The sequence below is a fragment of the Ctenocephalides felis genome, unplaced genomic scaffold, assembly GCF_003426905.1.
Source record: "Ctenocephalides felis isolate EL2017-DRISC unplaced genomic scaffold, ASM342690v1 CF-g0.4_SCAFFOLD_01492, whole genome shotgun sequence".
NCBI lineage: Eukaryota > Metazoa > Arthropoda > Insecta > Siphonaptera > Pulicidae > Ctenocephalides > Ctenocephalides felis.
Window position 1 is genome coordinate 14,423,837 of NW_020537646.1, and position 24,114 is coordinate 14,447,950.

Sequence of the window (24,114 nt, forward strand, 5' to 3'; positions counted from 1 at the left end):
ATTCTAAAAAATTTTAAAATAAATAAATATATAAATAATTTTTGAAGTTTTCAGTCTATAATTTTTTAGCTTTTATTTTTAAAGTTTTGTTGAATTCAAATCAACTAAAATTGTTTTTGTCTTGAATAATTGTAAAGGTTTCATATGTTCAACAATTTTGATTCGATTAAGATAATTTCTTGCATTTGATTAACATCATATGATCTGTTAATAAAATAATTCTTTCGAATAATTATTTTAAAGATAAAACTTTTCTGAAACTTCTTCGATTTTATTAACATCAATCCAACTTTTAATTAAATAATCTTTTCGATTAATTTTATCAACGCAATATTTACTGAAACCTTTTCGATTATGAAAGACGAGTTATGTATGCATGTTATATCATCCCAAAGCCAACATTTGAATGAATGAGACCCACATTGAAAATTTCATGACGAGAAAATTTTATTGGGGCAAAGTTAAAAATTTTAACTAAGTCCCAGTAATTTTTTCTCGTTGTGAAAATTTCAAAGTGGACTTCATTTCATTCGAGTGTTGGCTTTGGGAATTGGTGAGAGGGAACACTAAAAAACATAAAAAAGTTTCAACGCTGAACAGAAAAGAGAAAAATTCATCTGGGACTTAAGGGGTTTTTTTTTAGGTCCTCCACCTCCCTCCTCCCTCCTCCTTTTTCCCCTTTTTTTCCTTTTTTTTCGCATTTTTTTTCATTTTTTGGTGTTGTTTTTTTTGCATGTTGTCGTTTTTGGGTAGATTTTCGGGTCTGGCATGGACCTTCCGCAATGTGTCCCTCTGCGTGTGACCTGTCGCATCATGAACCTCAGGTTGACCATCACTTTGTGTGTTCGTTTCAGGACCCACCGCGCCTGCCAACAGCCAGTCACCAGCACTGCTCCATTTTTTCTGCTTCAGAGTTCGTCGTCGTTGCCTGCAGTTGGACTCGATCCGTCTCACCTTGTGCCTCCAGAGCGATTTCACCGAGTATGCGGTCACTTAAACCACTCGGCTATTTGAGTTATTGATGATAATAGTTATTTTTATCCTCATATTGTATTAATATTGAATTTGAATAAAAAATATGTATCATACACATCTCTCTTATTCATCATCTGCCTCTACCCCTCTCTTTCCCCAGTGCTTCTACCTTTTTTTTTTCTCTCTTTATGTATTTCTCTTACAGTCAAGTGCGAACCTTGAGTTTTTTGTTTTTCAGAAATATTCTAAGTGTCAAGGTCGAAATGCGACACCTGAATTTAATATTTTGAACTAATATTTGATAACTATGAAAAACTATGCATTTGATTTTTCAAGACCTTTCGGGAATCGAACCAAGACACGCTGAGCAACCGTAGTGGCAACTTAATGATCTCGGCCAATCGGTTATACAGAACTCTCTGCTATTTGTAAAAATATAAAGTCTTATTTTGATAATGAAAGATATAAGTTTCCTGAAAACATGTAATTTCGTGTGAGCAAATGGCCGAGGTCGTAAAGATACGGTTTAGGCCAGAATAACAATTCCAGGTTCGACTGTTCGAACCCCGAATTTATCTGAATTAAAAAATAAATTCAGAAATTTTTAAATAAATAAGATATATAGATAAGTAATTAAATTTATTGAGTGTCATTATTACAAAAATCGACATATATATATATATATATATATATATATATATATATATATACATGTATATAAAAATCTAAGATAAGAAAAAGTAGAAAGAGGATAATTTTTAATAAATTCGTATTTACGCCTGGTTAGCGGTAAACCAAACCTACTTTGGTGTAATTTAAATTTTTTACAAATTTTACTATCTTTCCCATACAAATCCGAAAAATCAGGGGCTGCCAAAATTGGCCAAAATCGTGACTTTCAAATGCAATTTTAAGGCCCTTAATGAATGAAATTGATAATTTTAATGAATGCATTGTGTAGACTAAAGTACAATCTTATACCAAAGCAAAAAAATTACAAATTTATCATCGTCTTCATAGTTAAAATCAGCTTCAAAGTTGGCAATTTTTCAAACTTCAAGTTGGTCGTAGGGGTGGGAGAATTTTTTTTTCCAAAAACTGATTTCATATTCGAAATCAGCGCCTTGAAAACTATCCAAATCGGCCAAAACATTTTGAAAATTGCGAAAAAAAATGTTCATTTCATTAGTAAAATTTTGAATTTGCAACCAAGGATTTCGATTTTTCGCAAAGGTGTGTGGATTCATTGTGGATTTATCTAAAAACGGATAATATTTTCGAATTTAGCGACTCAAAATCTATAAAAACCAATCAAAACATTTTAAAAATCGCGAAAAAAACTAGACTTTTAAAAAAAAATCAATTTTGCAACCAAATATTTCGATTTTCGCGGGGTGTATGTGGATTTATCCAAAAACGGATAGCATTTTTGAAATCAGCGCCCCAAAATCTTTTGGAATCGGTCCAAACATTATGAAACATTTTTTTTTATAAATTTTCAATGTTGCAACCAGATTTTGTTCTTCTGCAGTGGTAGATGCCCTGAACGCTCATCAAACAAGATAATTTCATCCTTTTCTTCAAAAAGACTTTTTCCAATTTGTTGTCGATCATAAATTCCCACTCACATGTGGGAGTCCCAGGATGTAAGCATTTATGCTTACTTATCTATGGATTTAAGGTTCCTTTAAGGCATTCTTATAAGTCATAAGCCTCTGTAATAAGAATAAAAATTTATCCTAAATTAATTATCATAAATTAATTACATTTAAAATAAGAGTGTAAGTTTAAATGCATTTAAAAAATTCGTCGATAGTAATCCATGCTTTTAACTTGTTATCATTTTCGAGTAAAATGGATTTTAAAAAAATCTGTGGATAGTAATCCATTGTTTTAACTTGATATCATTTTCAAATTGAGTAAAATATATTTAGGAAAAAATCCGTGGATGTAATCCACGGGTTTAACTCATTTTCAAATTGAGTAAAATGTATTTTAAAATTTTCCGTGGATAGTAATCCATAGTTTTAACTTGATATCATTTTTACAATGAATAAAAAATCACTTTTACAACGGTAAGCTTGTTGAAATTAAGCAAAAGCTCTATTGCATTATCTATTATTTCTAAAATATTATAATCATACATTGTCGTGAAGATTCATTAATTTGCATCAGTCGTTTTGCATCAAGGACATAAATAAAATAATAATAAAAAAAAACACAAAATGAAAGTCAGTGCCGTGTATAGTTTTCCGTATGCCATACTCTATTTTTCTTGTTTCGATAGACATACTTATTAAATTATTAGAGTAAAGTAAAGATTACTTAACGGCTGTGGGTGCATGTAGTAATTATTTATGAGTTTTCATTCCGCGTTAAATAATAAATATGATATTTTCAGGATATCTAAAAAATGATGATTATGATTTTTTCATCGTGCTTTAGGATGAGTTCATATTTCTCTCCGCAATTAGATTAAAATACGCGGCGTTATCTCATTGGCTGAGAGGCTGAGAGCATTGATACAGAGCTTGCCAACCTATTTATCTCTTGAACTTTTATGATGTATAAGTTTAAAAGAGGAGCGTATCTAAAGCATTAAAAATTAGTATAATCTGATTTTGATTATAAAATTTCGGTATACTAATTAATTAAAAATATGTGTATAGTGAATTATAAAGTATACGTTAGTTTTACTGTCAAAAGTTGATGAAATCTACTCACAAACAGAAAATATAATTATGAAATGCTACAAAAAAACGTTATTATTTATTTTAACAAATTCATATGGCGACTTATAAAATAACATTTTATCTTTATGAGCTTACCTTATAATTTCCCGTTTGGAGTCAATAACTTATTGGCTTATATATTGGTTTTATCGACTGAGTGATGTATTGCAGTAAACTGAACGATGTTTTATGAAACATTATAACACTATTGTATATAGTGCATTATTGCTTTAAAACAAATAAAATTTGATTTATTTGCACCGAATATTCGGTTACTATGCGGTATTCGGCATATTCGGCACCTTTTTTATTATTCGGCCGAATACCGAATAGTTAAAATCAAAGGCGCCGCCGCCGCTCAGCGACAGCATCGTTAGTGTTTTATCTTTTATGAATGAGATAGATTAAATACAGATCTATCTAGTTTAATATAAAATGATATAACCGAATTCGTTATTGCATATATAATAATTTAAACTTTGTCGATTTTTGATATTATAGATGATAACGTGAAGAACTTTTTTCTGAATATTCACAAGATACTTTATTGTTACAGGTTTATATTATTTGATATGAATCATTCATTGGTTACACGCATGTGTTGTATCAATACAATAAAGTCATTCATTATATAAAATCTAAGCGTTTCCAAATAAAGAGCTATTATTGGCTCTTTATCGCAAAATATTTATTTATTTTGTTATGATTAGCATTCGCAATATATAAGAAATAATATTGAGTTTATAAAAGAAAATATTAAATGTTTATGAAAGAAATAATTGGAAATACATTGAAATATATGTAAAGAATCGCTTTTTTCATAATTTTACTATTTATTTCCCCATCCCATCACATGTGGTATTCAAGTATTCAGCATTCAATCGAATAGAATAAATGGTGCGAAATATTTCAAATAACGTGTAGCAGAATAGTGGATGCAAGTCTAGGCATAAAACTTGAATGAATATGTATCGCGTAATATAACAATTACTGATAGTAATTACATTAATACAAACGAGCTTAGGCGCCAATAACCTGCCGAATAGTTGCCAAATATTCGGTATTCAGTATTCGGTCTTTAGAGAATGCCGAATACATATTATTATATTGTCTAGGGCCGAATATTCGGTATTCGGTCTTTAGAGGATGCCGAATATTCGGTATTCGAGAGACTTTAACAATAAGTATAAATTTTGTTTACATTCCTATGGGTTACGTACCAATGTTTATCCGTTAGACGGCGACGTGGCGCTTACGCGCTTCCTTATTTCGTCTCTGTGCATTTAAAGTAGTACGTTTGCTTTGAAAAAAGTTCAGAATTTTCAAAATATTTCAAAATAAAGAAAACTTTTTTTCCAAAAAAAAGTAAATTTTTGCCAAAAATTTATAATTTCCCAAAAATCTAATTTTTTCAAAGTAAATTTTTTTGAAAAATGTTAATCTTTTATAAAAAAATAATGTTTGGTATGGGAAGTTCCTGCAATTTGCCTTAAGGCACGAGGCCATGCGCCCCACTAGTTTTGAATTTAATTTTAATTTCAATGTTTCACACCCCATTTGGAATCTGAAGAATATTTATTTATTAAAAAGCGTTCAACACTAAAGTGTGATGATAAATTAGTTGATCTAGAACAACAGGACACGTAGTTAAGTTTAGGATGTATGTCTTGTTAACATTAAAGAACGGACACGGACGCAATAAGTGATAAAGTTGACAATCAATGTGTGACGTGGAAAGTTTCTTAAATTAAATAATATATACTTATTTTGATAAAATATATCAGGAGAAACACTTCTTGGTAATATTTTTAAATGTAATTTAATTTTTATCACCATGCCAATTCACTCAAAATGTCAATTAAACTATCTACAACACCTTTCAATTTCTGATCTCTATAAACAATATCTCCAAATAATAATATTTCAATTTTCTTCGCACAATTTAGGCACTTTGAACAAACAAAAACATAACAATAATCAAAATATCATTGAGTTTACAAATGTTATAATATACTGTCATCTTAGTGAGTAAGGGGTTATGTCAAATAGTGAAATTTAACAAAGCTTGGATTCAAATTTTATTAGCTTAAATTCTTGTGTAAAATCACTTGATTATTTTTGTTTTAATTTTATTTATTATTGTTTATTTTTTACAGCTAATTTTTTGAGGCAATTACTCTTAGAGAAAAAGTTAACAAATACCTAATAATTTTGAGCGAAATTTGATCTTATTTACTGAAATGATTTATATAAATTGATCTTTCAGCACAAAATGTCAATATCATATGTCCACTACTTGATCGCTTTACAAATCTTGGCGCTTTCGGCGAGTGCTTTTGGCATTCACAAACCCGAAGAAACAGCACATCATGCCCCAAGGCTTGTAAATCCGCTTTCAAAAGCTTCACATGGGGAAGGCGAAGAACATGATGCAAAATTCGATCATGATGCATTTCTAGGAGAAGATGAAGCTAAAACGTTTGATCAACTGCCTCCAGAAGAAAGCAGGAGGAGACTGGGGTAAGTCACATTATAAGATTTCAATTCGCTAGTTTTCTGCTGCTAAAACTGATTTTAATATTTTCTTGATATTTTGAAAATATTGAAGGTCTTATGGGTGATGTTTAAGTTATTCTTACTGTTTCTCTTTAGATTGATTGTGGACAAAATTGATCAAGATAAAGATGGTTTTATAACATTAGTGGAACTAAAAGACTGGATACGATATACTCAAAGACGTTATATTGCTGATGATGTTGAGCGTCAATGGAAACAACACAATCCCGAAAACAAACCCAGCTTAACTTGGGAGGTTTGTTGTTTATACTTTACTTACAATACTTTTGTGGAAGCGAGTTTACATGCTTCAATATGATAATGAATATATAATCAAAAGTAAAGCTCTTTACACTTAATTTTTACTATTGAAAACATGAAGTTTTCATATTCATATCTCATATTTGTTATCCAGAGATTTATGTGCTTTTTGATGTTTAGTAAAATGAAACTCCTGCATCTGCAGAACACAATAAAGCGAATTCAGTGTTTGATGGCTCATTGTATTTTCTAACTCTGAAAACTTATTAATAATATCTTTTTATATTAATCAAAAAACTTTTTTGCATCAATGCTAACTCATTTCCACATTAATTATTTTGATAGATTTCAAAGGTTCAAATAGATAATAATGAACAGAAATATACAATTTCTGAATATCTATAATTCCTATCATTAGTTCTTATTAAAAACTTATTCTGCAGTGGCAAATCTCTCAATTCTTTAACATTATCAATTATTCTTACTAATACTTATTATAGGAATATAAGAAAGAAACTTATGGATTCCTGGATGAAATGACAGAACAAGAATTAGAACAAGAAGAATCAGGCTACTCCTACAAAGCTATGATTAAGCGAGATCAACGAAGATGGGCCAATGCTGATTTAGATGATGATGGGGTTCTCGACAAAGCACAATTTACTGATTTTTTACATCCGGAAGAAAGTGAACGAATGAGAGATGTAGTTGTTTTAGAGACAATGGAAGACATTGATAAGGATAAGGTATTGCTTATAGTGTTTAGAAGAATAACATTTAATTTTAAAATTAATTCATAACGATTGCAACACAACATAAAAGTTGAAACATTTTATTATAGTTTTAAATAATGATTATACACCAAGCAATAAAACAAATAAAAATTATAATATATAAAATTATTTGATAATATAATAATTTATTTACTGAATATTTTATTTTTGTTTGACATTGTTGGTTCGCGATCTGTTCATAATAGTCAGTTTTAAGAAAACATGTCATTTTATTAAAAACAAATCAATTAATTAATAATTATATTTTTTAATAGGATGGAAAAATTTCATTGAAAGAATATATAGGTGATATGTTTAGAGGAGATATGGATTCAGATGAAGAAGAGGGTAAGGAGGAAGATGAACCAGAATGGGTAAAAAATGAAAGAGAACAGTTCAGCTTATACAGGTTATTACAATTTTTTTTATGACATTTTGCATCCTAGTTTTAAATAGAGTTGAATTTTGCAATCACTGACCATAAGCAATAGTTGGACTATTTAATTGAAAATATCTCAGGTTTCATTTAATGAGATGGAGGATAAAATTAGAAGAATACAATTATGAAATTATTTATAAGATTCGTAAAGCAAGCACAAATGCTGATGTGCTCAGTCGTATTTTTGTAGGGTCATTTTTGTGAAAACGCAACTATGTTTATATTTTCTGTCATTATAGATATTATTTAATAATATGTTAAAATTAACTACTTCAAAAATAAAAGAAATTGAATTGATAAGAAAATACTTCAAAATTGCATTTGAATTTATTATTGAATGAAAATAGATTTGATAAAAGTAATAATTTAAATTACAAGTCTGGTTTTAATACTCTGGAAATTCCAAACAAAACTTTTTTCACATTTTTTAAATATTTATTTCAGAGATAAAGATAAGGATGGTTTTATGGATTTAGAAGAAGTCAAAAATTGGATAATTCCTCCAGACTTCGACCATGCAGAAGCTGAGGCAAGGCATTTAATTTATGAAGCTGATGGTGATACAGATGAAAAATTGACCAAAGATGAAATATTAAATAAATATGACTTATTTGTGGGTTCACAAGCAACAGACTTCGGAGAAGCTTTAGCCAGGCACGATGAATTTTAGAATTCTAATGAGTAATTAGTGCATTTGAATTTAAATTTAGTTTGGTAAATACTGGATATGTTATTAAAAAATTATGAAAAACCAAATATTAAAATTTAAATTGTTGGATATTAGATTATAAGTGAGCTTGAATCTTGAACTAAATTTTATTTAATACTCAGTAACCACTGCCAAATATATGGAATTTTTTGAGTTAAGGATGCCATTTTTTAAAAAATAATTTTATATATTAAATTTATATATTTTATAAATAAAAATTGCTATAGTTTTGATAACTGTATCATTCTACAATTGCCTAATGTTTGTAGTTGTAATGATATGCCCAACTTCAATAAATTCAGCAAATGAGATAATTTATTTTGCAAAATTGTTTTACATAAATTCATTTATTTAATTATAAATGAGCATGTTATAAGCTTTGTAATTTTCATTTATATTAGCAAAAGCATATCATAGATGCTTCCATATTTTATGGATATAATTCATAACTTTGGTAATAATATAGAAAAAACTGCAAAGTTTAATATTATACTTAAAATTCAATGTATCTAAAACTAATCTGGTGTGATATAGGTGATGCTATACTATAAATGTAGCAAAAAGAAGCTGGTCACTATGAAAGATAACGATTAATGTTTGAAATATCAAATTCGTGATCTTATCACTATTTTGGATAAGATTTCTAAATTTGTTACCAGTTACGCACAAATTCATCATAGGTACTTATCCTGTCTAATAGCAAATACTAATGATTGCTATGATCTTAGAACATAACCATAACACAAAAATGTATCAATAGTAGTTTTAAATTACCGTATTTACCTAATCATATCTCTAAAACACCGTCTAATGCTGACTAAAACCTAGGAGTGCTTACTGCACTCTTATTTATTTATGACTTACCGTTTAAATCGTTCTCTGTATTAATAGAAGAAAACAGTAACAAATTGTGTTCTTACACTCTCCCAAAAGCTTCAATATAGTTATCGTTTTTTGAAAATGTAATTTAAATAGTTTCAATTACCATTTTTATACATCATATTTGCAAATATATGAATAAACAACAATTTCACTTATAACGAAATAATACTCGGTTATAACTGATACTTAGTCTTGACTTTTGACAACTTAACTTTATAATTAAAACTAAATTTAAAAATAAAACTTTAAAATTGTTACATTGTCAGCACATGTCTACGATTAAAACGGTAAAAACTTAAAAGCGGTAGCTGTCATCAGCTGTCATTTTGACAATCATCAGATTATGTTGGCTACCATGATTTAATCAATTTTTATGAAAGCTGCCTTGCATGTCGAATTCTCCATTATTGTCTAGGAACTTGTCATCTTGAAAACTTCATTACGTAACGGAATAAGTGAGTTATTTTATAAATTATGTGAATAAAATATATGTTTTGAATACTTCACAAATTAATATTTTTCAGAAATGGTTGGTGAACGCCCGATGAAATATCCTTACACCCTTTCCGCAAAAATTGCTCAGTTCCCCTTCAAATTTTACCTAAACAATAACGCACTGTGGAAATATTATTTTATTGCTGTTGCAGTGTCGATTCCAGTTTTTTATAAGATCCAAAAACTTTGTAAGTACTAACAAAAAAAAATTATTTGTATTTTTAATCATTTGTCTATAGCTGTTTTTAATTTGTAGCATATAGCCCTGAAAATGTTGCTAAATGGGCTGAATCTAGACGAAAGCAAGCAGCGGAACATCATTAGTCACATATTTTCTGATTATTGCATAATATGATAATGCATAATAATTGTATAAAATGAAGTAATAGTATAATAAATATACACAGTTGAATACTCGGTCAATAATTTTTGTACTTGTTAGTGAAGCTAAAGCAAACTTACCTTGGAGTCAATAGTTTCGCAGAAGGGGTTTGAAATTAAAGATGTAGACATAAGCTAAAAGAATCATTGACGTTCACTTTTTTTCAAAAACCAACATGATATAAAAAATTTGTACTTTATTAATGTCAATTGCAATACATTGGTAAATTGTGTATAATATGTATTTTAAGTGAACTAATTTAATAATAACTGTGCTTGGCAGAAAAGACAGCACTAAACTCAACAGCAGCACTATGTGCTTATAAATAAACCATCTATGCAAAGTATTTCAAGCATTTCTAGTTCTTGAGAGCTGCTTTTTTCATAGCATTTGAGAATTTTGTTTAGTCTATCATATTGCACTTGAATATTAACTTCATTGCTTTGATACCTAAGTATTTTCTAACTTTATGACTTTATACTGCCTATTACTTCCATCCATCTACATAAGAAATGAATTATTTTGAGATCAATTAAATGACATTTATATTTAGTTTAAATAAAAAAAAAACCTACCTCAAATAAGTATGTTGACTCTCAGCTCGGAAGAAATAAATATGATTTTTAAAAGTCAATTTGAAAACATAATCCTTATTTATTTCATCTTGTGCAGAAGGAGGTCCGATTTGATACCTATAAATTAATAGCAATAAAAATTATAAAATATAGAACAAATATTTTCTAATATTTACCCTAGCAGCGGCAAAGAGGCCAGCGGAGCTTCATCTTGGTATGTCTTGTAAAAATATAGACAAAAAGATGTGAAAACAACCCATAACTTTTGCCATCCTGTACTATTTTTGAACTTTCTCAGTAAATATCCAGACATCTGATTCTATAAGAGAAAAAAAGCTAGTCACCAAAGCATCTCTTGCATAAGTTAGACTATAGCGTTACACACTTCTGCTTGAATTATTTGATCTTGTAAAGTAATAGTAGTAGCTCTATGCCAACAGACATGCAAAGAAGTATTATTGCGTTGAGAAGATACATTTGAAACAGATAAATCTAATCCACATAAATCCATGATTTCCTCTGAAGAACCTTTAATAAGATAAAATGATCAATAATAATATAAAATAAAAAAATATTTCAGTCATAAGAAGTAGATTGATTCTTACTGCAACTTTTTAAGCTTAAATAATTAGCTTTGGAATTGCCATGATTTTTTGCATTCTGGACAGCCTCGGTGATATCATGAATCCATTTCAATTTTTCTGATTCACTGTTAGAATTTACAGTAAGAGATTTTGTTCCACCTAGAAATTATTACTAAGGTATATATACTGTGAATTTATGGACATATATATATATATATATATATATATATATATATATATATATATATATATATATACGATATGTCCATAAATTCACAGTTTCAAAAACCCACATAAATATTTTATGTAAGGCATAACTTATTTTTATATTACATTTTCAATGAATAATGTATGCTTTTGGGTATCTACTTTGGCTTCTCAAAATTAATTAAACATGCTGTCGCATTAAGAAAAAAATCACAATTTCATTAAAAAAAAAGACTTATTCACTATACGCCTACCTCTGTATATTTGGAGTCCAAAACATGTGTTAGAAAAATTAATAAAATATAATAAAAACCTCCCAAATTTTCTTAGAACCTTTAAAAATACCCTTTAGATATTAATGAGTTAAAAAATTAAATAGGTTTGATATAATAATGTAATAAAGAATATTTAAAACCTCTATTTATAAAATGTTTTATGCACATAGAAAAAAATTTTAATTTTCAAACTTTTGAAGAACTTACCAAATATCACAAACGAACTCGGATCATCTCCATCTTTTAACAACAAGGCTCTAAGTGGTATATGTCCATGAATTTTAAATGTTTGAAGTTTAGGATTTTTTGACGCAAAAAGCATTATATCTGAAAACTATTTAATTTCCCATTCAAATATTAACTATGACATATTTTTTAATTGATCATTGACAGTTACCAAGAAGAAGATTCTTTGCTGTAATCCTCCATGTGTTGAATGCTTTAAAAGACATCCTATTCTAATTAATTGCCTATCCTCTTGAACCAAGTTATCAAATCCTAAAATTCAAAATGATATATTTTGTTTACAAAATTATAATATTATTTAAATATTCAATAATATTGCGACTCTTAATAGTACATAAATTTCTATATATAATACATTGAGGCAGATATTGTCAACTTACCTACTATATCACGTTGAAACTCACAAAGTTGGACAAAATTTTCAGATCCTGGAAAAACATCTTTAATATCTTTTGCAATTTGCAACAGATTTGTATTTACATTTTCACAATTATCACGATCTAAGTGATTTGTGGGGTATATATCCAATAGACGGTCTATCAATAATTTATAGTGAAGAATTCTTTGCAGCGGTTTCAGTAAGAATGCGGTAAATGGAAGATAACATACTTTCTGGAGTTCAAAATCACGATAAAACTGTTGAAATTGTGCATCTGACCAAAATGAATCTTCCAATTTTTGCAGCACGATAAAATGTGATTCCAAGTAATCTTCATATAACTGAAAATGTGTTGTGATTAGTAGAAATATTGAAAACATATCTTAGTGTAATGTAATGAAATATATTTAATAACTTTAGTCATGTATATTTTAAATGAAAATTAAATATTATTTAAACATTTGGTCTTTGGTTTAGAGTTTATAATAATAATTTACCGGTTGAAGAATAGCAAGATGTTTAAGAAGTATGTCACATATTCGATGGTGATGGTGTGAGGAAGCTGCTGCAGATCTACTTTCCCATTGGGCAAGCCTTTGTTCTATGTCGTGTAGAAGGATTCCATGATAAGCACACAAAGCTTCGCCCAAAGCTGATAGTGTTGCAAAGTGAGGTTCATTAAGCAGATTTAATGATGAATTTGATTCATCTAATGAGCGATATTTACGAAACCACTAAAAAGTATGTGATATTTAAAAAATAAACAATGATATTTCTCATTAGGAAATACTAAAATTTAAAATAAATATTATCCAAAAGAAAAAATATTAGGTATATTTTTTAATTTAAATCTAGTGTAAATTAACGAATCGTCTAATAAAAAATTAAAGTTTTATTTGTAATTACTATATAAAAATCTTGATACTTGAGTCTTAAAATAATTAAAATAATGACTATTATGCAATGCAACAACAGTATTTATACATCGAATATTATATCTAAACATATACTTCTTCAATGCAATAAATAGTATCAAAAACAAAATTACCATTGTAATTACATCTAAATCATTTTTGTAGGTCCTTTCAGTCATCAACATTTCTTTGGCAATATAATATGATTTTCCGGATGGCCATTTCTATAAATAAAAATGATATTTATTTGATTTTTATTCTTGTGATAAAATAATTTAAACAATTCTGACCTTCTTTTTCACTTCGGCGTCACTGTTAACTGATGCATCACTGTTGGTCTTAGTGCCATTGCTTTTAATTTTAACATCAGTCTTCTCATTGATATTTGAAACTATACAGTTTTTTTTAAAAGTTTTGTTATCCAATGAATTTTCTTTGTCAGAAATCGAATTCTTCTCAGTATTACTATACATACTGGTAGATTGATTAACAATGTAGCTGTTATTATTGTCCAATTGAGTTTGATTCTCAATAAGCGCTACTCCTGTGAAAATAAATATTGAATACATTAATACACTTGGGTTATATGCTTAGGTGAATGAGCTGAAAACACTTACTTGACTTAAAAAACAAATCCTTAAAAATGTAGGCATTTAATATAAGAAAAGCATTAAAAATATTGGCAATATTTGTATATTCTAATTTATTTAATTCTATATACCTCGTTTTCCCCGAAATGCTATTGAATGTGTTCAATGTAAATTGAAACAAAAAATAAGTTAAAAAATTATGTGTTTTTGAATTTATTATTTATTACCAATAATTAAGAAATAATGTGTATACAAATCAAGTTTTAAAGTCCATATATATATTCTTTAAATTTCTTATTTTTCTACGTATAATTTATATTATATAGATAAGACTAACAATACAAATTGTCTAAAATGAGTTTAAGATGGTTAAATACTACAAATTTTGTAATATTTAAATATATAAATTATTTGGCAACTGGTGTGGAAGATGTCAATATAAAATTTTAAATTTGAGAATTTAAAGTACATTAGTAGAATTAAACTAATTATTGCATCCCTCTTTTAAAAATGATCACAAATTCATTACTCCGGGTAGAGCAAACAGTTAAATATATGAATAAACTGTTTGTGTTCATTTTGGCACATTTGCTAGAAATATTTTATTTTCATCGATCACTCACAACAAAATACCCAGGAATAATAATTTCCCAACTAATTATCATTATTATCAAATATGATCAATAAATTAATAATTCTCTGTATCACATAACATTTTGTACTGAAATATCAATTAAAAGTAAATCTTTGGTACATAATATCACCGTATTTATATGTAACGAAGAACTTTATAACAAAAATATTGCCAAATAAAGTTTTATAAAATAATTTGTACCTCTACTTATATTTGATTTAAATTTGAAATTTCGACAATAAACTATCTTGTTTTAATAAAATTGTTTAATAATATTACATAAATTTATCTCGCAAATAAGCTTTAATTGGCACAAATGGTAAATCAATTGATATGTAAAGAAACTATTTTCAGTCTAAGCTAATAAAAGTAAACAACCAAGTCAATAGGCCATTCGCGTATTTAAAAACGAATAAAAGATCTTAATTCGACAGAGACGACAATCGAACGATATTATGAGTCAATTTTAAAATTATATTTTATATTGCTTCAGTTTATCAATTATTCAAATTTGAATAGTTCTATTAAGAACATGTAACGCAAATATTAGTATTCGAATGTATACATTTATTATAGTATATTTACATCAGCAGAACGAACGTATTTTAAAGTAACTACCAAATAAACTTTATTTTATTTTCCTAATATATTTCTCTAACTCTCTAACAATAATTTATCGACTTAATTCCGTTAATAATTTTAAATATACTTTTCTCTCTTCATAATTTTACATTTTTGGTTAAAATAAAGAGTCGATTACGTGTGACAACTTCATAAACTTTCGTTTAAAAAAATCTTAATCTGTGAAAACTTGCGCATCACATAACAATAACCCTGCACATAACGTTTATCATATCATGAAGCCTAATAGCGTTTAATCGGGTTCTCATTAATATCGACACAAAATTACTTAGAATAGAAATAAAACGAGAAATAGAAATAATGTGAAATTTATGAATGATATTTCATTTATTGTATTGAAGAGCAAACACTTTTGACTTAAACGACGAACAAAACTTTTAAGACGTCTATCTTCTACGAGTATCAAACATTGATTTTATCTAACTTATATTATTAAGAAATTAAATCAATTTCAATACAATTTTCATGAAATACTCTAAAAAGTAACATTAAAAAAATATAATAAATAGTTTTTTGGATAATCGACTAGATGAACGACTAGATGGATAATTAAAAAGTAACTGATTAATCTTATTCTAATTTATAAATAAAAATTTCGCAGAAAATTTCCCGATAGCCAAACGTTTATCCTTAAGAAAATCAGTCTTAGTTGAGCTCAAAATAAATATTTTCATTTATATTTTCATCAGAACGTCAAAACGAAGAACTATTCTTGCATAAAACATTCAATATTAAATTGATATTGGAGAATATTCGTAAGAACTATATATATATATATATATATATATATATATATATATATATATATATCACACACATTCAACATAATGCTTATTGAAATTCATCGCTAAATTCGTCATTGTCATTTGGATTAAATAGTGGAGGTGGTAAAGAGGATAAATCAAAAGGTTCAGAGGAGTCTAAACCAGAGCATTCAATGTTGGAAGCAAAATAGGAGTCTCTAGCAGCGCCGGGCGCAAAATGATGACTGAAACTATCTTCACTAGAACCACAAAGATCATCTGACAAACCAGCGCCTTGGGCATCACTTGTATATTCAATGTGCGGGTATCCAGACCCAACAGCAACTGAATCTTCTCGTTTATATTGACGTTTTTTAGAACTTCTTGGTGGCTTAGCATCCAACTTTGCATAACCCAATGAACGTAACCGGTCATAGCGTGGGAATCCCATCTCATCCACGTTTGAAGTCGACATGTCAAGTTCTTCAAACCCACCATTGTTATAATTAGGATAATATTCTTTTTGTTGATAATCATTATCTACTTCTTGCTCTTCGTCAAAATCTGGATATTGAAGCCTATCGGCAAAATCTGACGATCCTGATTCAATTTCTGGGAAATATTCTTCTGAGCTTTCCATTTCTCGTCGGTTTGTCGTGGATATCCTCTCCGCGCGCCTGCGAGGTGGTGGTTGCCGTCTTCGTCTATAACCTCGGCGAACGGGGTCTCTTGTTTTCTGTTGTATGAAATCTAAAGAGCTATCGGTATCGTTGCCGCTTGGAGGGCTTTTAGGCAGAAAATTTCTAGGCATAACAGTTTTTCTAGGTGGTTTTGCAATTGGATTCATGACTTGAATCGGGGGCGACTCTGAACTTAAACTACTAGAATAATAAGATGAGTTTTTAGAAAGCCTACCCGGTCTATCAGGCATGATACTTGAGCAAGCTGAAGACGAATCCTTGCTCTGAGAAATATTTTTTTGTATTGGTTCTTTTTGACATATCATATGTTCATGGAAAGAATGACTTTTAGATATGCTTTTTGCATTTTGGTATTCGCGAATTTGATTTTTGGACAATGTTTTATCATCGTAACTGTGATGCTTTATTAAAGGTTTCTCACATGTTTCAACAACTCTAGAAAAGGTCACACTGTTATCTACACTAGCTGATTTTATATTGAATTTATGGACAAGCTCTTGACTTTGGCATTTCGAATTAGCATTATTTTGCTCAGAATACAACATTTCGTTAAATATATTATTTGTTTCATGCTTTGTGTTATATTTCACAATTTTATCTAAAGGTTTCTTGCTTAGAGGTGGTTTTTCCCGCGCATCTAGTGGTATCTTAACTGGTCGTTCAGTTGATTTCGTTTCCTTATTATCAAAATCTTCAGTAGAATCATATATTTTCTTTTTCGCGACTTCTTCTGATGGTATATCAAGTGAAATCTGATTCTTTTTTAATTTCTCTAGTGTAGTTAATTTTTCATAACGAATTTCTAATTTATCAGATATTGAATCATCCATAGGTAGATATTTTGAAAAATTATCTGTTAATAGATTGGGATCGTCAAATGGAACTAAAGTGTCTGTTGTACTACTTGACCATTCTGATAATGTATGGACTATTTCAGTAAGAGTAGACGTAGTGTCGTCACTTTTAGTACCAGAGCTAATAAGCTCGGTAGTGTCAGAATTGGTTAAAGGATCATATCGTATATCTTCAGGCAAATTCTCAATTGACAATCGACTTTTACTCCCTGATAAGCTCTCGCTTGATTTGAAACCGCTGGAACTAAGAATAGAAGATGTAATGTTACCAGATGATTTTTCACTTTTATTACCTGATATACTTTCCGATGCTGAAAGGTTTGTATACTGTCGAACTGTATTTGTGCCAGTGGACCATTCTGAAATGCTCAATCCAATAGAAGTATCTTCAGAATGAGAACTATGAGTACATTTTTTGGGTTGAAGGCCCATTTTAACAGTTCCATCTATATCTGTACCAAATGAACTAGTCTCTTCTTCAGAATGGCTACTATGGCTATATTTTTTGCATGACCCTGTACTAGAACATGACTCTCTCGTTCGTAAAACATTTTCCTCAGTAAATGGTGTAAATATATCATCAGTAGATGTGTCAGAATTATTAGAACCGTGTGAGAATTTGACCGATTGATTTCTCCGATCACCATCCCCGCTATCTAAAGAAATTTCAATTTTTACAGTCCCTGGGTGGAATACATCATCAATTATCTCTTCCAAAAGAGGACTTTGATTTTGGGATTTGGTTGGTTGAGCCACAATTACCTTATCACCAGAATCTAAAGTATATTGCTGTGATATGTTATTTCCAGAAGAGCAACAAATTGTTGTAGTAAATGTGGACTTAAAACAAGTAGCTGAACTTAACGTGGCTCCTAAACAGCTTGAATTTTGTTCTGAAAATGATTGAATATTATGGTCATCCTTAGGCATAAAATATGAAGCCTCTTCATATGGGAGTACTTTCGAAATAATAGGCGATGTAGATATCTTAAGTTCGGTGCAAGGAGAAACTGCTGAAACATCAGAGTCTTTAGAAATTCCTGTAGAGTGATCATCATAAGTTATATCTTCATTAACATCGGAATCTCTGCTATGATCATCAGAGACATGTTCCGTGAAAGAATCCACTGTTACCTGCAATACAGATCCAGGTCTTTCAACATAAAATGCTTCAACATTTTCTACTATAGGTGCGTCTAATGCGCTAGAAGGCGGAGAAGGCCAAATATCAGATTCCTGAGACCGAATCGAATTATTTCTCCAATTGAAAGCTTTCAGAATAGGTTTCTCTTTTGCACCATGAACTTCAAACTGATCATCCGCTTCTTCCTGCTCTAGATAAACTTCATCAGCATCTTTTGGAATTTCAGGCAAAGGCCAATCTTCTGAATCTTGACTGCTGCCTGTTGATTTCATAAGTTTCGATTTAACATCGTCTTCAGTACACGGAGAAGAAGGTTCATCTACTTGTGTCACAGAAAACCTGCCGGTTTGCACAGACTGTTGAGATAAAGCATTTTGAGCAGAAGCATATAATTGGTTTAATCTATCTGAATGACCAGGGTCGCATGGAATATCTGGCATTTCAGCAGATGTTCTCCTATCAGTGTCAGATATATATGCAAGATTTGTATTACTAGGATCCGAACTGAGACTAGCATGATGATCACTAGAAACTATCGATTCGTCACGTATACTTTCTGAGTGAGAACTAGCTTTTGTTGAATCTTCATCAATGCTAGACTTTTCAGATGTTGTACTTCGCTCTGATATTCTAGATAATGTTCGTGCTAATGCAAATGTAGAACTATAGCCAACCATCACTTCTGAAGATCCTACATTCAAAGTTGAAGCATTAGTTGTAGTGTTTAGTGATGATGAACAGAAATTTGTAGATGAATCTGGTAAATTTAGGCCTGATACCTTTTCATCAGTATCCTTAATATTATTCAACTGAAATTTATCACATGAAGTTTGGCTTGATAAATCAAATGACTCATGAGTAGCATTATCTGCCTCAGCAGGCAGCCATCCTTCCTCTAGGCTTGAGCTTCCAGAACTATCCATATTAAATGGTTTCCAAGTGGATTGTTGTTCCTTCTGAGCTAATTCTCCTTTCCTTTGAGCAGCTCCCAAAGAACCTGAACTTGATTCTGTTTCAAATGAACCTCTGGACTCTACGCTTAATGATGCTTTTGATTCTAAACTAGATCTAGATTCTAGAGAATGTTTTTTGTCTTTACATATATTCAACTTCTCATATATGTTCCTTTTACTATTTAAACGTTCACTCTCTGGATTAGTATCTGTTGATAAAGTTAATTCGATTTTAGGATTACTGATCATGGGTTTACTGAATGTGACATGAATAGCAGATTGATTCTTAAGTTGACTTGAAGAAGAACTAGATTCTGATTCTTCTGGTTTACTAAGTTTGTCTAAATAGTTCGTATGACTTAACATAAAATCATTTTCCAATTCTGATCCTGCTTCAATGTCTATTGTAAATTGTTTCTCAAGTGTTGGCGTAGAAAGTCTTCGTTCTGATTGAATTGGCAAATCCAAAGCCGGCAGTTCCAAAGGATTCGGTTTTATTTTATTAATTAATAATGTTTTTTGATTTCTTTCTTTAAGTGTTACTTCATCAATTTCAAGCATATGCTCTCGCAACTGGTTGCATTTCATTTTATCAAGCATGTCAAATTTATCCAAATCCTGTGATATCCCGAATGGTCTTGATATAGTGCAACTAATGCTGGATTCATCATCCAGAGAACCTTTATCTTTACTACTACAAGGACTGGAATCCTGTCGATCAAGAAAACCATCATGCAAGGGGCTAATATCTTTTTCACCACTTGTCCAAGAACCTGATGTTTCTGAACTTTTAGAACGCTCTATGTTCATTTTTCTAAAATGGTTTTTGCTACTGTGAATGTCTACAGAATGTAAATCATTACTTTCAATTTCTTCTTTTGTAATTTCTGGAAAGGTAACTGCCTCAATTATTGGGCTTACATCTTGTGGTGGCGTAATAATTATATTCTTATAAAAGTCTTCAATTTCAATGGTATCATTACTAGTTGCACCCGAGCATTCGGCTTCACCTTTCATGTGGGCTTCCTCCTCATTATCGGATATCAAAAAATCATCGCCTCCTATACATTCTTCATAATCTACTGTAATCCAAGAACCAGTATCTTCACTCCTGCTACGTTCGATACTTAATTTTCTTAACGTCTCAATATGATCAACTTTAAGTAATTTACTATTTACCTGAGGCGTATCGTTTTCCGTATCACAAACATCTGACTTATTAATTACAAACAGGCTACTATCATCAGAATTAACTTCGGCCTTAATATCGCTCACTTCAGTTAATGATTCATCTTCACTTGGCTTTTGTTCTAGATTATTACCATTGTTCACATCCGGTTCTTCTTCAGCCTTTAATGATTGACGTTTCATTAAATCCAATTTCCTGCGTTCTGCAATGACAGCTTGTGTATCAGTTTCACTAGAATCTGGTTGATTATTCTTGAGTACCACATTATAATGCGCTTGAAACTCTTGAGTGCATGATTCGTTTTCTGTCTGAGTTTGCCTTATTTTCTTACGTGTGTGAGTTTTTGATTTCTGTTCAGCATTGTTGCAATCATTACCAGGAGACTTTATGCTCTGATGATCTTCAAGACTTTTAGATTTTTGTGATACACTACAGCAATATGTATCATGCTGCTCTAGACTTTTTGATTTGGTTGCTACACTTTTATGTACAACTGTACCTTCAATTTTTTTTTTCAATTCACGGCTTATAGATATTTTTCCTGGAGACTGTTGTAGAATCGCTATTTCAAATTTTTCCTTATCTTCAAAAGAAGGACTAGACCTATCATCAAAACTTCTATTTAACTTTGGGATTTTATCAATTTGTTTTGTGTCTTCAAAGCTTTTACTAGCTTTAGTAAGAGTTGATTCAAGTTTTTTTGGACTTTTTGCAATAAAGACATGATCCTCAGGTTTGCTTTTAATATCCGTTTCAATTATAATTTTTTCACCATCAGTCTTAACAGAAATTTTATCCTCAGGAGCAGGAAAAGCAGGTGGAATATCTTTCACTGGACTTATAATTGTTTGCTTCATCGCTGACTCATAAAGTTGCTGTTGTTTCTCTTTACGTTTTTCAATGTCCGCATCACTTTCCTCTTGTGATTTTGATCTTTCTTTGCTATTAGTCTTTTTAATTTCCAATTTTTCAATAGATCTGCTTAAATCTTTAGGGCGTCTTACTTGATTGAGATCTAATGACTTAGGCTTTCGTGCAACATCAGACTCGCTGCATTTTTTTGAATTATCAGTAACGAATACTGAATCAGGCACGTTTAATTGAGAAGGCGATTTAGAACGTAACGATCCGCTATCAAATGACTTAGCAGCTGATGGCAATATTTTTTGATCTGATATAACTTTTTTAGATTTACTTTTAGGCGACACTTTCTTGTTAGTTTTGATGATTGGTAATGACTGCTGTGTTATTAATTTAAGTTTCTGAGGAGACTTCTGCTTTGAAGGTGATTTTTCAGAATCATTTTTCTTGGAAGGACTCTTAATAATCCAATCCCTTTCCTTGTGCCCTTTAGCGCCTTTTCCTGACTTTGTTTTTATAACAAAGTTAGGTCTAACATGTTTTATGAGCTTTAATTTTTCTAACAATTCTATCTCACCATCATCTAATGTAATAGATTCTAACACTGGATCAACTGGCTTATTAGGTATTTCTAATTCATTTGTAACCAAATTATATTCTTGACTTTCATTATCTTCAATACTCTTTTCTTCCAACAACTCACCTTCTTCATTAAAATCAAATGTATCATCCTTAGAGGAAAATGCATTCATAGGAGGTAGTCTGTGTAACGAAATCACAGGGTTGTCCAAACTTTTGGCACGTCTTCCTGTGTTCGGAGACTCTTGCGTGGCCTTTTGTCTCTGTAACGATGCAAAAGCAGAACCTTCCGATAAGTTAAGACGGGCATGAGCAAAAAGAATTGCTGTGTGGCCTTTTCTTGGTAGTTCTGTTAACTCTTCTATCAATTTAGTTCTAGATGGCATCTTATTAACTATTATTTTGGGTTGCTCAATAGATTCAACAGGCTTTGGAATAATTGTTTCTTTAGGCTTAGATTTTGTTACTAAAGTATAAGGAATATCAAATTCTTCATTTCCTTCTTCCGGACAAGTTTCATAGATTTCATTATCTATATGTAAAAATTCACAACTCTCTAATATAGGAGAAGGTATTTTTTCATGATAGCCTTGATCAACAAATGTTTCGCCGTTTTGCCGGTGGCCCGGAACATAATCATCTTCTGAACTGGGAATTGAAATTGAACGTTCTGAAATGCGTCTTAATTCAGTACCAGCGTAAACCTGCAAAGGTTCAAGAGAAGGAGAATTATATCGATTTTCTAGCTCGACAAGACGTCGGCATTGAGGCGGAGAGCCTTCAATTTCAGTAGAGCTCATTGTTTGTCCTCTATGCCAAATGCCAGACGTGATTTTATCATATTCTGCTTGAAGAATGGGTTCCATATCTTTCCTGGATTGCGGCGGAGAAAATTCTAATCTAGTAGGCGTAGCTTCCGTCGATCCAAATACATCATCAGAGTCTAAACTTTCATCGTCCGAAGAAAAAGAAGTTATACGCATTTTTTGTTTATTTTTGTTTTTCACATTTTTCTTGTGCGGTTGCATTCGGGCCTTAATTATTCTTTTATTACCTTTTGTATCATTCTTATTATTTATATTTAATAATTTAGATGCACTATAATCACTAATTTTTGATCTTCCTTCACCTTTAGATAAATATTTTGAAATTCCTGGATGCAAACTTTCTGTCTTAGAACTAGTGGCTGAATCGCTTTCTATCTGACTAAGTTTTGAATTTAATGTTTCTAATAATAAGGGGTCCATATTCTCAGTTATATCTCGTTTTGGACTTGTTATAAATTGTGTAGGTGCTAGATTTTTCGTTACTTCCAATGTTACTGGATCTACTTTCGATAAATCAATATTTTGTGTAAAGAGAAATCCCGGTATATCATTTCTGTGGTTTATTACATCTCTATTGTTTCTTTCCTCAGCCTTCGGAAGAGCATTTTTGCGTGCATCTTTACCAGATGGCGATTTCGGAGACTTAGGACTACGAGGTTTTGTTTTTTGTTTCATCGTAAAGTCTAGTGGAGTTGGTGCTGTACCGTTCATTACATGTCTTTTATGGAGAATATATGGAATTTCAGCTCTGTTTAAATCATTTTGAAAACAATCCCGTCTAGATGAATCTCTTACATATTTTCGATCGTCAAAATTCTTAAAATAACTTTTAGGTAATTCGAAGTTTGCCGCACGTTTATCAGGTAAACTTTCATATGGTATTTTAGGCAAATCAAAATGACCGTGCGTTTTACAAACAGGGGGTGCGCTCGGAATCTGACGATATATGTAATCTTCATCGCTGGAATCTGCCGGTGTAAGATCAATCGATTTTTGATGCATTAACATATGCC

At 30.4% G+C, this 24,114-nt stretch overlaps 3 protein-coding genes across 3 annotated transcripts in view; 2 read left to right on the plus strand and 1 right to left on the minus strand.

Annotated features, from left to right (window-relative positions):
• Positions 1 to 5,583: 5,583 nt before the first annotated feature.
• On the plus strand, positions 5,584 to 8,604 carry LOC113370408 (calumenin-like). The gene is made up of 6 exons (XM_026611072.1): positions 5,584 to 5,731; positions 5,974 to 6,227; positions 6,360 to 6,519; positions 7,025 to 7,270; positions 7,573 to 7,706; positions 8,181 to 8,604. The coding sequence occupies exons 2-6, from the start codon at positions 5,980 to 5,982 to the stop codon at positions 8,404 to 8,406; spliced, it is 1,014 nt and encodes a 337-aa protein (XP_026466857.1). The 5' UTR covers positions 5,584 to 5,731; positions 5,974 to 5,979; the 3' UTR covers positions 8,407 to 8,604.
• A 1,063-nt stretch (positions 8,605 to 9,667) lies between these two features.
• Positions 9,668 to 10,236, plus strand: LOC113370411. Its single transcript, XM_026611077.1, has 3 exons — positions 9,668 to 9,782; positions 9,852 to 10,010; positions 10,079 to 10,236. Exons 2-3 carry the CDS (start codon positions 9,854 to 9,856, stop codon positions 10,144 to 10,146), a joined length of 225 nt encoding a protein of 74 aa, XP_026466862.1. The 5' UTR covers positions 9,668 to 9,782; positions 9,852 to 9,853; the 3' UTR covers positions 10,147 to 10,236.
• Positions 10,237 to 10,390: 154 nt separating this feature from the next.
• Positions 10,391 to 24,114, minus strand: part of LOC113370405 (FERM, ARHGEF and pleckstrin domain-containing protein 2-like) — a 71,780-nt gene continuing 58,056 nt past the window's right edge. Inside the window, exons 13-23 of the mRNA XM_026611070.1 lie at positions 13,675 to 13,928; positions 13,519 to 13,608; positions 12,968 to 13,204; positions 12,472 to 12,811; positions 12,243 to 12,343; positions 12,053 to 12,179; positions 11,385 to 11,522; positions 11,165 to 11,307; positions 10,956 to 11,098; positions 10,780 to 10,896; positions 10,391 to 10,705 (exon numbers count right to left, since the gene is read on the minus strand). Of these exons, the coding sequence (XP_026466855.1) occupies positions 10,672 to 10,705; positions 10,780 to 10,896; positions 10,956 to 11,098; positions 11,165 to 11,307; positions 11,385 to 11,522; positions 12,053 to 12,179; positions 12,243 to 12,343; positions 12,472 to 12,811; positions 12,968 to 13,204; positions 13,519 to 13,608; positions 13,675 to 13,928 (1,724 nt within the window). The 3' untranslated portion in view covers positions 10,391 to 10,671. The remainder of the gene's footprint in view (positions 10,706 to 10,779; positions 10,897 to 10,955; positions 11,099 to 11,164; positions 11,308 to 11,384; positions 11,523 to 12,052; positions 12,180 to 12,242; positions 12,344 to 12,471; positions 12,812 to 12,967; positions 13,205 to 13,518; positions 13,609 to 13,674; positions 13,929 to 24,114) is intronic.